General features: G+C 44.2%; 1 protein-coding gene across 9 annotated transcripts in view; it reads right to left on the minus strand.

The window, feature by feature from the left end:
• The window catches only part of mideasb (mitotic deacetylase associated SANT domain protein b), a 34,179-nt gene that overhangs the window by 17,863 nt on the left and 71 nt on the right, over positions 1-16,245 (minus strand). For 5 of the 9 annotated variants that reach the window (XM_036542604.1, XM_036542601.1, XM_036542605.1 and 2 more), the window contains exons 1-2: positions 16,065-16,243; positions 208-2,060 (exon numbers count right to left, since the gene is read on the minus strand). In XM_036542604.1, the coding sequence (XP_036398497.1) occupies positions 208-1,719 (1,512 nt within the window). In that variant the 5' untranslated portion in view covers positions 1,720-2,060; positions 16,065-16,243. Of the gene's footprint in view, positions 1-207; positions 2,061-9,066; positions 9,410-10,671; positions 10,753-16,064; positions 16,244-16,245 lie in introns of those variants that run through there. The other 4 variants (XM_036542598.1, XM_036542599.1, XM_036542597.1 and 1 more) reach the window with 4 other exon arrangements.

A 16,245-nucleotide genomic window follows, 5' to 3' on the forward strand; every position in this document is an offset into this window, starting at 1 on the left:
CTTATATTATACCTTCCTCTTACATTCCATAAACCTGAGCTTCATCTCTTATTTTCCACACATCACTCTGCCCATAAATTCAAACAGTGTTGTTCCCGCTTCACATTAACCAGCAACCCAGTTGTGGACCCCTACAAATATTTTCCCCCGCTCCTCAGCTGTATTCCAACACAACAGGCAACAGACAGCTTGAGACTGGTAGGTTACCTTGATGACCTGCGGGGGTAAGGACTCCATTTCCGAAGCCTTCTGAGCCAGCGTCTCCAGGTTCACCTCCTGGGAGGCCCTCCGCTTCCTGTGGGTGCTCTGGATGACACCTGTGGGCGCTGCCTGGATGTCCTCGTTCGCAGGGGGCCCTCTCGCCTCGGGACCTCCATTCTGGGATCCCTGGCTTGGCTGGGTCATCGGTGCGAGGAAGGGGTTGTCGCCTGACGGAGGCACGCCTTCCTTGGAGAGCCGGCGAGACCTGCGGGGAACCGGCTGAGGGGCCTCTGTGGGCTGCTGGGATCCGGATGAGAACTTCTGAGGATCAGAGTCCAGAGGCTCTAGGGGCACTTGGACACAGGGCCCCTGCGGCCCCAGAGCCTGAGGTGGGGGCTGCTGGAGATGTGAGTGGGGGTGCATAAGATGGGTGCCAGAGAAGTACTCAAAGTGTTGATTTTGGTGCTGCATTTGTTGCTGCTGTTGTTGATGCTGAGGCTGTTGCTGCTGTTGCTGTTGCAGCTGTTGTTGCTGCTGCTGCTGCAGCTGCTGTTGCTGCTGCAGCTGTTGCTGCTGCAGCTGCTGTTGTTGTTGTTGTTGCTGAAGCTGAAGCTGTTGCTGCTGCTGCTGCTGAAGCTGCCGCTGCTGCTGCTGCTGTTGTTGCTGCTGCTGCTGCTGCTGTTGTTGTCTCTGTTGCTGCTGCAGCTGTTGATGGTGTTGCAGGTGCTGAAGCTGGTGTTGGGATTTTGGTGGCATGCCATAGTTCATGTTGGGCAGGGTTCTATTGCCCTGGAACACCTGGTAGTAGTCGGAGGCCAGGTGCTGCTTGGGTTGCCCGAAAGCTATCTGGAAGGGCTGCAGTACGGAGCTGGCCGCGGTGTGTGCCGCGGCATGCGGCTGGCTGGGCAGCACGCCGGGCTTATGGCCGTGCTGGAAGGACTGCACCTGGGCGTGCTGCATGGCAGCTACAGTCTGCTGCTGCTGCTGCTGCTGCTGCTCCCAGTCTGCTGCCAGGCCAGACGCTTTTGCCGCGTCCCGGTCGGCGGGGTTGGGCAGCTGCTTCTCCGGGGCCCGCCTGGGCGGTTGCATCGAGACCCCCTCATTGGTGGGCTTCAGGAAGGCCGCCTGGCCCCTGGGCTCATTCATGCCGATGCCTCCCAGGTACTGGGGGAAGCCCTGGCCCCAGGAGGGCATGGGCATGCCCTGGGCCCAGGCGGGCTGCTGCGCCGGGTCCTGGTGCGCCCACTTCACCGTCTGCTGGTAATGCCCCCGGCTCTGCTCGCCCTTCTCTGGGCTGAAGATCACGGAGTTCAGGTACATGTGCGGTGCTTCCGAGCTGGAGACCACGACGGCCCCGGCCTCACCCGGCCTCTGCTCCGCGGCAGAGGGCCCCAGGTTGAAGTAGGCCCCCTCAGGTTGCTGCACTGGCTCCTTCATGGCTACGCCCTTGTCTTTGAAAAAGGTGATGCGTTTACCCGTCCTCTTGGCGTTGGCTTTCTGCTGGGGTGGCAAGCTCATGGCTTGGTCATCAATGAAGGAGGTGGGTGGGGGGGCAGGGTGCTCCAAATGCCCTACCACACGATAATGACAAGCCCTACAGCCTGTCTTTACTGAGCCTAATAGTCTGTTTCTAGCTCTCCACTGGTCTGTGACTGGTTAGCAGTTTTAATGGAGAAAAATGTAAAAAAAATATATATATATCTTAAGGGGCGGCTGTCACAGCTCCACAGGGGGTAATCGCAAGGGAGAGGACTAGAGGTTGGCGATCACACGCCCCTCTCCTCCTCCTCCTCTGTTCCAAGGTTGCTGGATTGAGACGTCTGAGGGTCTGCTTGTGGCCTTCATTCATAGACGGCACCCTGAAAGAGAGAGGTCAGGCGTGAACGGGTCTGTCACAGAGTTGTACTTAAGACCCAGCAGGTGTCCCATTATCAACCCCTTCTTTGCTTTGTAAAGGTGCTGGCTGCTGCAGCCCTTTAATGAAGAGCAACAGTGAAAGGGATAGATGGGATTTAGGGGGGAACGATGTCATTAGCAGCTTAGCTCACATGATAGAAGCATACACATTCACATAACACACAGGGTGGGTCTGCAAACATCTCTCTCCAGGCAACTAGAGACATTTGAAAGAAAACTGCAACTAAATACATGTTTAAAAAAAACAATGGGATTAGGGAGATCTTCCAATACCGACACGATACTACAACAAAATTAGGCTAAGGGATCTGTCCCATTTTTGACAAATCAGAGGCAGGCCACTAACTTTATAAATAGCCTCATTAAACATTTCACTGCTGGAAACGACTTTATTCCCATTAATCTCAAAAGCATACAGAGTTTACAGATCCAGCGCTAACCAGGCAATCATAACAGGAGTCAAGAAAGCTGCATACTGAATTCCCAGTTCGGAAGAGAATTATTACCTACTCAGCAGAGATGCTTGAGTATGCTTTCCACATAAGAAAATTTGAACATACAATTATTTAAAAAACAGTATGTAAACTTTCTTGTATCCAATACAGACATACAAGTTGTAACTGATTGTACTGCGAGATTAAAAAAAATAAGTTAGGTTCAATTGACTTCACAAATTTACTGACTATGGGCTTTAGTGCTTATGAGCCATCTGGGCTTTTTTGTTTTGACTTTTTTTATTTCTGCAAGGATGTCTGCCCCGGATCCCAGCCAGAGGTCAATTTCCCCTCACTCCACCCATATTTACATTTGTTTGTACAGAAGCTGGCTTGAAACAAACTGGAACACAGAGACTGACAGATACTAAGTGATTATGCTACGGCAAACATCATCTGCATACACTTCTGACAGCTTGTTTTTTTGCTGCTACACACAACACAAATTATCATTAATTACACTTAACCGGCTAAGTTGGCAGCACAAGACATCACGGGCAGTTGGCATTCCAGTGTAGGGCCACAAGAGTATGCTGAGTTAAAACTCACTCATTTGAGAAAAATTAAGGGTTTAGTCTTTGAAATTTAGCTACACCAACATACAGCATTAAACAGTATTGTGTGTCTCAAGTTCAGTTCTCTGCCTGCACTTCCAGGAGCACGCCTGTAGAAAGACAGAGTGGGTACTTCATGCAGATAGTTAAGGAGCTCTTCACATTCTCAGACAGGTTTCATTGCAACACAGCGCTGGAATAAGGAACCAGTACTTATCGAAATCATTCCCTATACCTTTACCCTGCTGTATAAGGTTACTTTTAATTTTGTTACCACAAGAAACATCTTTTTGTTCATTTTAATGTCGTTCATTTATAGGGGCAAACAAAAAGACATCCACATTCCACAAAAAGGTCATGAAAAATACCTATTTCGACATGTATGCTCCCCTTTGATCACAAAGAGCATCATGTAGGAAAGCCTCTATATATCTGTCTCAGCTTGCATCTAATATAAATGCAACAAAAAACACAGCCATGCACAGGTGTAGTGGAACCCAGGCTAGTGTTAACATGCTATAAGAAATTTCATCTGTGGTTTCCATCTGTCAGTGTTATGGCCAGAGTTGCTGAACCACAGCTGAATTTGCCAGCCTGGCAGTTGTGCCTCCATTGCATTTCTCACAATGCAGGCTTGTACACTGGTCAGAGAGCCTTGAACAGAGCTATTTTTAACAACACTGCGCTTTACACTCGCATCACAAGTCTGTACAATATTTTTCATTTACTTTTAAGCATATTAAGTAAGGGGAAAACAATGTAAAATATTTCTAACTAGTAATCTAAATCATGTTAACATGTACAAAGTAATTTGCACTATTTTCTAGTTCTGAGGTCTCGGGGGCATAGTTTTGTTTTGACTTGTGTATCATGTTACTATGCATTATAGCACAAAAAGCATCAAAACAGCAGGACTGGACTACTCAGTTCAAAAGAACTACAATTTATAACCATGCAGTTTGACCTTAAAACATTGCAGGAAAAGCAGAATTGATAGATACTCAATTTTCATCTTATAGCATCCCTTGCCATAATTGTGGAAACACTCTTGACTTTTTGGATAATTGCTGAACAGATGCACCCATCTTTCTCGTATATACATTGGTGCAGAGCATTTGATTTAAAGCTGAATGAACACACACAGAACAGGTAAAAAGGCCCTAACTTCCTCACTTCTGTCAAGAATTCATAGCTAAGCATCTTTTTGATGCTCCCCCACCTTATGGAACCCTGTTTTGTGATTACCAATTGCACATTATTGTTGCATCACTGCGAGTCACCACGACTCACCGCGACTCATCCAGGAGTACTGAAGTGGGATGAATGCAATCTTCCGATACACTCGCACAAAGCCAACAGCTATTTATTGCACTTAGAGTCACACAGAGCACTAGAGTGGAGTGGGCGCTCATTGGAGCATAGGTGCTACTCCACTGACATCATCCCAGAAACACTCAGGAGCCTGACAAATCGGAGGGTGCCTGAGAACGGTGAGAGGCTGAAGCACCGGCTGACCTGGCTGACCTACCCACCCCTTTCCCAGATGGAATAAAGCCAATTCATTCCCGCCACAGTGGGATTCTAGTCATTGCCGGCACATGACTCTGTTGGGTTTGAACCAGTGCAGTAGGAATTGGCCTATGCTCTAAGCCTTGCTGACTGAGCCACTCGGGACGCAAAAGTAAAATATTGTAAAGGCACAGACTTATCATATGGAAATAATCCCCCCTCCCACATTTGCTTTTTTTTTTATTAAAGCACCTGAATTAAGATGTTTAACATTTAACTTTTATAGGGGAGCATGAATGTAAATGACAGTAAATTATAGGAATATAAGATGGGAGGAAAAGAGCCACTGAGCCTTGCTGGCAGTGTTTCGATAATTCTCAAACTTGCAAACACTATCCTTGCAGCATGAAATTCTATAGCTTGCCAGCGGGCACAGCTATACATATGTACCTCACCAGATATGCTCACAAGGTTAGCAAACCCCACCCACTGCCCTAGTACCAGAGTGCTTGCTGGACTGAGGTAACCCAAACTCTTTTCGGCAGCGTGGAAAAAAGCTGTCGAAACACAGCTGGGCCGGGGCCAAGAACAGGCAGCTCAGGAAGGGTACAACAGTAGGAACAAAGGACAAGGGGCTTGTACAGCCAGTCGTCACACCTACGTTAGACTGCATACAGCTACTGTGCCCCTTAAATTTAAAGCAACCAGTGTTGCAGTAATTCCTTTTATACCAGAACCAAATTTTACAGCAATGTTACAAATATATTAGTGAACACCTCTAATTTTAGCACACATACAAGTTTCCTAAAACTTTCATTTTCCAACTACCCATATCTTAGTTAGTACTTACAGAGATTCATGTAATAGGGATACTAAAATATGATGAGCAGATTTCCATTTGATATTAGGATAGGATTCATGTCATATGGAAACTTATGTGTTAACCATATAGAAAACTTGCACTGCATGTTGTTTTTTTAGTTAATTTAAGGAGCTAGACTATCTACTGAAGGGATATTGTACAAATTAACCCCCAATTCACATTTACACATTTTAATTTCTTGATAGAACAATTCAGATTGTGCACCATTTGCAATGGAGCAAATCACAGTTTTATTCCAGATTACACTCACACGTGACCCCGATTCTGTGCAGGCCTGCATATCTCCCACAGTATGATAACCTGACTTGCCCTTCCCGCAATGTGGTCTGATCCCTCTGTGTCCTGGGGAGATGGCCCTGATGCCCCCTGCATCTAGTCTTGCATAGATTCATGGATCAGAGGGAAGTAATACACCAGCCAATAAATACTGATGCTTCAACAAAAACAAAATGTCCACTGTGTGTCAGAAAATCTTTCTCTACCCTGATTAACCCACATGCAATTTGAGCAAAAGGAAGCAAGGATTAAGTCTCTCGTTCCATTGTCTCCATTTTCACATGCACTCAACTAATTTTGTTTTAAATAAAATATATGCAAACCTCCTGTATACCAGCCACTGAAATGATAGCAACACTAAAAATCCACCCAGACAAAATCCTGTTATTGCTATGGCAACACTGTGGTAATAATCTCAGTAAGATTTGACATTACAGGATACAGTTTTCATACTGAGATTTCACCTCAAGCTTTTCTAAAAGAGAACCAGCAGTGCAGGGCCAGCTTCAATTTACGTCCCCTGACACTTCTGCACACGCAGAGGGGAGATGCGAAACCTCTCTATGGAAACCACGCACCGTTTTGGATGGCATTTTCTGTCTGTGCTCTGCAGTCTTCCATCAATACAGCAGAAATAAAGGATTCACTTTTAATTATCATAATACCGCATGTCCATGCATAACAACACTAGCAACAAAGCTTCTGCGGTAGAAATCTGACAGTCTTAAAAGAACAACAATCACCCCCGTAAACTGGTGGCACAGTCTTCCTGAGAGCCACTGTTGCATAATCTAATTGTGCATGTTTGCTAAAAAGCTATTTACTCGGCCCCTGTTTAGCATCTCAAAGACGCCATCATACCAGGACCCTTTGTCACCTGCTGAACCAACTGATTTTCTGTTAATCCTAAAGACCAACTCAAGATGACCATCCCATGTTTAAAAATGCCTTAACGATTTGTTTACACAAGACTAGGGTCAAACAATCCCCAAGTACAAGGGGCATTTTAAATGAATGCAAATTATATCAAACTCTCAATCATTCACTAAACACAGGATGAAAATACACAGGACATCAGAAAGTTTTACTTTATTGCAACACAAGAAGAAACCTTAATGAAGAAACCTTAAATCAGATGTTTATAATTAGAAAGAGAAAGCAGAATTATAAAAAACAAGATGTGACATTAAATGGCAGAACTGATTCCATCTCCAAGGTATTTTCAAAACACATTCTTCTTTCTTCATACTTAGCTTTTATATTCAGTTTTGTTTGACCAAATACCACTTGCATTAGCCAGGCTAAGAGCAGAGAGAAGTGGGGCAAGCATGAAGACAGAGTGAGGAAGTGAGAGTGGTCTGCGATTTCCTCATCCCCAGGTCTCACACGCTTCCTGAAACAGGTCACCAACACAGAAAACAGCAACTTGATTCAAGGCCTGCTCTGCTCCGCCGTAGTGCAAAACGCTGCCTCCCTGCAACTTTTACAATCATGCAGGAAACCACTGGCGTTTACACCAGTGCGGAACGTCAGGAGAGCTACATTTAAAGACACAGTGGCTCATTCTATCACCTACTTTGGTATCTCATGTAATCTAACCACTTGATGGTGTAATTTGTCATTTGGATTTTTTCTGTACCTAGCAGAGGTGTTTCTATATGAATGCAATCCAGTCACTGCCCATGACAATGCCAATCACCACTCCCTCCTGACAAACAAATGTGCAAGATTACTCCACTCAACGCCCACTGTAGTAAAACAAAACGATACATTTAAATAAAGCAGCATTTGAATTTATGCTATAGTAGACACTCGTCACTGGCACAAAGTTGCAAAAGTTAAGGGACCTCGGGGATGCTGAACGACGACATTCAGTGCACGAGTTAAACATTTTAAACCTCACCTTGCTTGAAACACCGCTTTGGAAAACTTCGGGCTCCCATTCTAAAACATATAGCTGGTCTGATAGGCCTATATTCTATTTCTAAGTCAGCTACATGAGTAAACACACACGCACCTCAAAATAGACAGCCGCAGCTGTTCACATCCTACATAGAAGAGGCGCATGGCTATTTGACAACAGTTCATTGGGTTGAGAGACGGAGGGAATTTCTGACAAATTTGAAGGGGGGTTGCAGCATGTTTTTCCAGTTATTTACATCGAAAATGACTGAGGTCGACTGCAGTATCTTGTTTACTGACACTACGTTCATAACAATCAGCACCTACTGTACACTCTCCAGCTACACGTTGTACAAGCTGTTATGACTGGCGTGCAATTCGTTGTGAACACCACACATAGCTGTGCCGCTAGCTACACGAGCTCGCTTTGTAACGGTGTATGAATTGCTACCTAACACCTTAATTGCTACATCTCCAAAAGTAGCTGCAGTATGGAACATTGACCATTGAAGACTCCACCGCAAACGATGGCACTAAAACCGAGTAATTAGCCAGACTAAGCAAGCTACCTCGCTAATATGTCATCATTGCTCCCCACAGCAAGTAAGGAGTTACATAAAGAGACCCCGTTAGAACCAAACGTACTGTAAACGCGTTTAATAGGCTTCTAACGTCAAGCGTAATTGCCTAATCCCGACCCAGATCTTAATTTAAACAGCAAAGAACGTGCAGCCCTGACATCATCGCTGAGAGGTTTGTGAACCCGCAGTCATTATCATTAGATACAACAGCGAGAATTCCTCTCAGGAAAGGAGAAAAACATGCTGCGTACTACACCAGAACCCTTCCCGGACCCCCCTCTATCACCAGCCAGCTCAGCGCTATTTACGAGAAGTCCTTTGTTGCAGGAAAGGGATTATCCAGTCACTAATGCCGTGGTACACTGCAATAAAGTACGGCAACAATGCACCCAATCCGGGGAACACGAGCTGCAAGATTGATCAATTACGAAGAAAAAAAAACTGTAAAGAGAACCATGGTCTTGGCGATTTTGCTAGCTACTTGACTAGTTACTCAGGTCTGGAGCTACGTCGTATATACAAATGGACACAATAACTATCAAAACAAACACACAGTTGTGAGAATTAACATCGACAACCAGCCATCAACTTGAATATACTCATATTTATACATGCAAATCATCGAGATATTTTATTTGGACATGAAAACGAACTTTGGCCTTGGTTGCAGCGTGTAATGTTAGCTATTTGCATGATCCACGGTTCAAGTTTTGCTTTAAACGCAGATAGACAAAACCAGCAACACTCACCATGATCACGATTGTAACGTTTCTCTCCAGCTCCTTCGAGTACTCCCAACATAACTGCGTGGTCCACGCACCCAGTTTGTGATCGAACAGAAATGACTGCATGCATCTCCAAGGTTGAGTCATGCTGTGCTGAGTTCACGATATTATTTCGCTTCCAGTCAAGTCGAGTATCGGTGCTGCCTAATTATTTGCAAAACGGCTGGGGAAAAAAAGAGAAGCACGACGGAAAATCTAAAGTGTACCGTCTTTCTCTTGCATACTATTGCATCGAGATAGCACTAACATGTACACACGTATAAGCCAATTCCGCCACAGCCCTCCTCTTCCCAGTAAACGCTCACACGAACACAGTCGCTTTCAGCTTAGTCTTGTGATCCTGTCCAGTCAGTTTGCCACGCCTACTTCCATGTCCATATAAGGCACTTCCCTTCCATGTGGAGCGCTGTAAATTACTGTGCACCCTCTCTCCAACCCGGCAGGGAAATTCCGCCAGAAAGACACTTGCAAGGCCCTGGCGTACAGCTTCTAGTTTCCCTTTAGAATTCACTGTGGAAACTGATTTCCTGTTAAGTACATTTCATGGGATGCAAACACATAAAAACAAATATGATATGAAACACGTTACGTGGCTTTCAGAGACCTTGACAGGAAAAATGTTTTTGTTTAGCTCCTAACTGGCACTAATCAGCCTACCTCAAGTTGAGGGCCTCTGGTGTCTTCCCTGTGAGTGCACTAAAAAGCTTCTTTGCACGCACTCCATCTCAAACTCCTGGACCGATCAGACCCTCATTTAATATTTTATATTTATAAGCCCAACCACTACGAGTAATTACATATTTCACTGGTAGTTTAGTCCATCAACTGTGTTAAAACTGAGGAGAAAATAAACCAAAACAATTTTTGCTGACAGTGCAAGGCAAATCATCATGACTTTGAGTACAATGAGAAAGAAACTGGTTATTCAGGTATACATTCAAAAGCAACCCCAATTACACAACAGAAAAATAGAACATAAAGAATTCCTAGCACTAGTGGTTCACATACCGATAATTCATTTTAACATCTTTATATACCACACTCACTACACAGGGCAGAAGTTGCCTCTGAAAGACAAAGCAACAATCTATACGATACAGGTTTAAAAAAAAAAAAAGTTTTGAAATTTCCTGTCAGGTTCACCATACGAACAATTTTCAGATCACAAGAAAAACAACAGATGTTGCTACTGTACTTGTGTCATTCCCACCCGCCTGCTTCAGGTAGTTACTACAGTGACTCCCCACATCCCCCTCCCCCTCACTTTGGTGTGAAAAGAAAAAGTTGCAATTTTTCATGCTTTCACTTCCTGTGCTGACACAGCTGTTGCCATTAGGGTACCTTATCCAGCTCAGGCCATGGAAGGTATTGTAGAGCTGAAAACGCCAATCAGGAACCTGCAAAGTGACTAAACCGGTCAGAGCTGTTTTACACCTCCCACCCCCCACCCCCACCCCCCAAGAAAAATACAAACTTACAAACCAGAAAACCTCTTTGCCTTCCAACACAGAAAAAAGGTAAATTATAATCACCATGTAATATTGCAGGGGTTGAAATTTTTGTACTCACATTCAATTCATGTATTTGTGTATCCGTTTTCTCTGGGTGCATTTGGGCCAGAGTCACTATGTCAACATGCTCACAAAACAGCTAGTGAGGAAACAAGGATCAAGTTAGCCCCATCAAGGTTAGAATTGTTGAACGTGTAAATTCAGAGAAATGTATAAGGAATATGGCCACAGAACTGAGGTTACAGTTATTGCAGATTGTCACTGGATCTTTAATTACCACAAGATGTCAAGATGACTCATCTGAAAGATAGCACTTTCAACAGTACGGGTTCCCCTTGCAAGGAGGTTTTTTTTTTTTTTTTTTTTTACTTCCAAATTGACTCCTCTATTGGACCACTTACATCAAAAGCAGGTTTCTTCAGAACTGTTCTATACTTATAAGGCCCATCCAGTCAAATACTTCTAGACCATACACACATAGCTCAGACAGTATTTTTTTAGCTGCCATTTAGTCCTGACAATTACTGCAGTTTATGGTAATTGTTGCAATTCAGAGAGTGCAGTTATTGTAAGCACATCAGGTGCCTATGAGATATAATAATTGCTTGCTATTACCAACAAGCTATGAATACATTTCTAACAGTTCAAGCTAAAATTTCCACAATCACATAGTGTTGGGTTACACATAACAAGCAGACAAAAAGGACAAAAAATTGAAAAATGGCCATTCTAAACTGTAATGTTCAAGGAGCATTTCAGTGAGAGATGTGGAAGAAGAAAGACAGGGGGCTTTTCCACTGTATGAACTACAACCAGGAACCAACAGTAGAATTTGGGTTCCACCTCTTTCCCACTGTCTTTCATTTCGGGCCAGACTAGACCCACTCATAATTCCACATCGCTGCATTCTCTGAGTAACAGCCCAAGAACTGGCAGTTATGTATGGAGCTGTCGTACCCAGCATGAGACAGAGCCAATCAGGTGAGAGTTATCAAATTGCCATAAAATATCTTGGCAAACTCATGCCCATTTTTGAGAAATATCTGCACTTAGGTTTTCAGCATTTATATTCTGTCTTTGATTTAGCAATGGATTAGCCAGTACAAATATGTATTCATTGATTTTGAGAATCTTAAACTAACCTTTCACAACTGCCTCATACCCACTCAGCCACTGTTCACTGACCAGTCAGCACTCAAGAAAGCAAAGTGCTTAATCAGCGGTAGCAAAAACTTTCTAGCAAATAGGTATTTTGATTCTAGCAAGTTATGAGCGCTTATTGTGGCTGGTTAGTGTAAGGACAGATCATCAGAAATAATCAGGCTATTAGCAACTTAAGAGTAGATATTTCTTAAAAGAGAAATAACTATTTACTTTCCAACTTTCTGTCGCAGGAGAATGCCCATGATCTCCCCTGAGTGGCTGGGCCTACCTATGGGTGGCAGCAGCTGAGAGCAGTTAAAAGGAAATATAACAGACATAAATGGGAGCACTAACAGTTTTTTGGGTGACAGTTCATGGTTCTACTTCCCTTCCTTCTTTCAGTCATCAATGGCGGTAAAGCCCCTGACAGCAATAAAATGACATTAACGTTTACTTCAATTATCCTCAGAGACCTTGATGCTTCAGCAACAGCAACAACAAAAACCAGTTTGGAAGAAATAGTTTGGTTGGGAACAATAGGTGATTTTGTATGTCCCACAGTTACATTCCTTGCACTCTAGTCTCTGAGTAAGCTAGAGACAAAACAGAAAGTCTGGCAACACTTGTGGTAAAAATTTTTACTGCCACTGTGAAATGAAAATACATATGCTGCCCCCATTTTAAGAAGCTGTATGTCAGTTCATAGCTCATTCAACTGTAGCTAAGTTGTATAATATGGCAGACATACTCACACAGTACACTGGGTAATGATTGTCAAAAATCTTATAGTGAGTCCTAGGTTTCAGGAAGAATGCTTGAGGGGGAGTCCTGGTGAGTCATTACTACTCATTATGATGGAGTCCATGCACAGTAAACTGGCCCTGCCCCCACCTCCCCCCTGCAGATGATCCTGTGCTGTACTATTAGGAGAAAGTTGCTGTCTTTCGCAACTCCTCCAACCAACCCATGACCCAGTCACTCAGCCCCCAGCTCACTGATGCTCACCCTGGGCTACTCACCCCTCATTCTCTGCATTCTCTCCTCACAGACACTAAGGCCTCAGAACTTTTGATGTCTCATCCTCCAACCACCTGTTCCTTGGGCCTGACCCCCCTCCTCTTCTCCACGGAATGTCACCTAATCTTGTCCCATTCATCACTTCCCAGAACACCTCCTCCATGGCCACCAGTTGTGTCCCCTCTGCCTTTTAGCAGGCTTGGGTCACAACCCAGCGGTAGAAACCATTGTTGGACTTGAACAACAACTTTTCCCTTTCCTCTCGAAAACCCTTGGACATGCTGTTTTTGAACAATTGTCCATTTTTCTTACACAGAATGACCCGCACCACCTGACCAGCCAGGATTCAAGGTTGGCTACTCTACTGAAATGACACTTCTCTCCATCACAAATGCCGTTCACACTGCAAGAGCTGCCTCCCACTCTGCTGTTCTGCTGACATTTCTGCGGCCTTTGACACAGAACCACTTCTGTCTATCCTGGCAGCAATGGACATTTCTGGCACTGTTCATAGCTGTATCTCATCCTTCCTCTCTGGGCATTTCTACTACATGGCCTGGAGGGCAGAAGTCTCAACCTGTCATAGCTCCTCAAAAGGAGTCCCCCAGGGCTCTGTGCTCGGCCCCTTTATGTTTACATTGTACATGAGTGTTGGGGTGACAGTAGGTTGACCTTCGAGGACCATACAGTGGTCATTAGTACAACCTGCAGATTCTTCCTATGTGAGTAGAATCCACCCTTTCCTCACTACCCACTCAATCCAGCCTCTGGTTCATGCCCTGGTCCTGTTCCACCTGGACTACTGCAACTCCCTCCTTGCTGGCCTCTGCAGATGTACAATCAAACTCTTGCACTCATCCAGACTGCTGCTGTTCAGCTAGTCCACATTGTGACCAAATCCTCCCGTGTCTTAGTCCTTCTGACTCCCTCCACTGTTCACTGATAAAACCAGGCATGCGTTTCAACACTGGTGTTAGCCCACTGGGTAGTGAGGGGAATGACTCCCCCTTACCTACAATCCATCATCATGGTCTATCACACATCACATGCCAAGGCACTCTGCTCTGCAACTTCAGGACACCAGGCTGTGTCCCCCTCATAGCTGCACATCCTGGCTGTGTCCTCCATCTGTTCTGAACCCAATGCGGTGATCAGAACAATGGAGCTGCTTTACCATCATCTGACAGACTGAAGACCCCATGCATTGCTGCTCCCTTACCCAAGCATAAACTACCCTTCCTCATTTGTGTAGTTATGCTTAAATATTACTGCAGAGTATGTTGTGGTTCTTCTACTATTTTGTAGTCTTACGATACAGTGTGTTGTACTGCACTTCAGTATCAATGCATGTATGCGCTAGTTATTTCTTTACTTAGGGCTGACATTTTCCAGTGTGGTCAGTGGTGTCCTGTACATGGTCTTTCTTGCAACTTTGTTAGATGCAGCTTGTACACTCACATACTTTCTGCTCTGCATGAGAGCAGCTGCTAAATGGCAAAATGTATTTTAAGTGACAATGCGTGACATGTAAAGATCACCCTCACTACCGTTTTTATGCAGCAAGTTGGCCAGATAAACTTAACCCCTGTCCTCACCTAGCAGCTGTGATTTGTTTAAAAATGTCTCTGAAAATTTGAGACTTCCACTGTGAGAGGGGACTGGCGAATTTCAAAACCAAATATTGCACATAGCACTATGCTAGCCATCAGCGCTCTTGGGTTTAGCTGGGGACTGGTAGGACTATATTAGCCATAAACACACTACCTGCAGGAGGATTATTGAGTAACACAGCCAGACATGACTGTGCATGTGGCAGCTGAAAGCAAGGAGATCCTGCTTGCTCTGAGAGATTGCTCTTCATTGGTAAATATGTTCCCTGCTGAGGGAAAATTATGGCTGATCTTCAAATCCACTCAGATAACACTGGCTTATCCTACTGAAAATTTAAATAGTACTCTTCAGCACTCTAGTGGAATCTCAATGTCTTTTTTTGTTGGCAACATTCAATATTAATTTTCTTTTATTTTAACCAAAAGGATAAGGGACAAATATTATGAGAAGGGGTGCATGGATGTGCAACCCTATCAGTTTTTATGTGTACGAAACATGATGAATATAGTTCGGTGGAATCATATTTTCAATCCTTCCCACAATGATTTTTAATTCCACATTTTGTGCAAACGTGGCACTTACTGAACTTCCACTCAGATCTCATGACGCTACAGGCGACATACACCACCAGTTTTGCAAAAAAACATTGCATAATATTAGAAGTAAGTATAATACGTAGGGCCATATTTCCAAGGGTACAATCAATGTTCGACGCTGCACGGATTTTATTTCACAAACACGAACACGAGCAATTTCATGAACGTTATTTTACTGTTGAAATCACATCCTAGATGATGTTTTTTTACTATAATTATTTTATTATTTAATCCAGTATTGCAAGTGAAGTCCAAATCTGCAAAAAGCAGGAAAGTGGCATTTTACGCATACAAAGTTGATGAACACCAAAAACCATTTTGTAACCGACAGGTTTATCACGTTCTGAAACCGAACTAACGACTGATAAACTGTCTTCGTGGCCTCGTAAAACCTGAACCGAATCGGGAGAGTACAAACGCCATTACTAATTGCCTTCATAACAGGGGGTTGCAAAACGCAGTGAAGTAGGTTTCGATCGCCGTCAGCATTCTACAGCGCAGCTACGATTGCTAGTGCATAGCACAGAATAGTTGAACAGTTGCTAACTGGCTATATTGTAATTAATTGTTCCATGCATTTACTGTATCGCATAGGCGAATACTGTTACACCGTTTATCTCGCCCTTTGTCTTTGTTCTTTTCGACCTCAGACTCCACGAAAAGGAGATTTGCAACGTGCAGCGTAGCAACCTCCACCCTTGGCAGGCAAAAAGACTGCCACAACCCTTTTCCTAAAGACGCAGAACTAACTAACTGTATCGATTAGACGCCTGTTGCTGCAGAACATTAAAAGTCGTCTTTACACAATGCTTGTTGAATTCAGGACGAGGACTTGCACTTATAACCCCCTCCCCCGTCACTTTTACATTTTGCAAAAACAAACCAGCTGTTGATGTCAATAAGGTAGCTAGCAAGCTAAGTTAGCAAGCTACGCAGAACATTTCATTGCACCCTCCCTGGGGCGGCTTTCCGCAAACTCAAAAACAAACCACGCCGAACACTACACTGTCGGCATGCCGTTAACATAACGTAAATCGTACGTGAACACAACACAGTCAAAAGCAATTTGTATTAATGCTCTAACCTTATTTCCACCAGGCGACGGTATCTTCCCTCCAACAAGATATGTTTCCCTGTAAACGACAGAAAACTTTTCCCCCTTTTCGAAGCGTCACTTCCTACTTTGTTGCCTAAACTATCGTCGATGTGTGTGCCATTGCTCGACGGGTGTATGAATGTATGTGAAAGTTGCACTGTAAATCCTG

This window comes from Megalops cyprinoides, chromosome 12, assembly GCF_013368585.1.
Source record: "Megalops cyprinoides isolate fMegCyp1 chromosome 12, fMegCyp1.pri, whole genome shotgun sequence".
Taxonomy (NCBI): Eukaryota; Metazoa; Chordata; class Actinopteri; order Elopiformes; family Megalopidae; genus Megalops; species Megalops cyprinoides.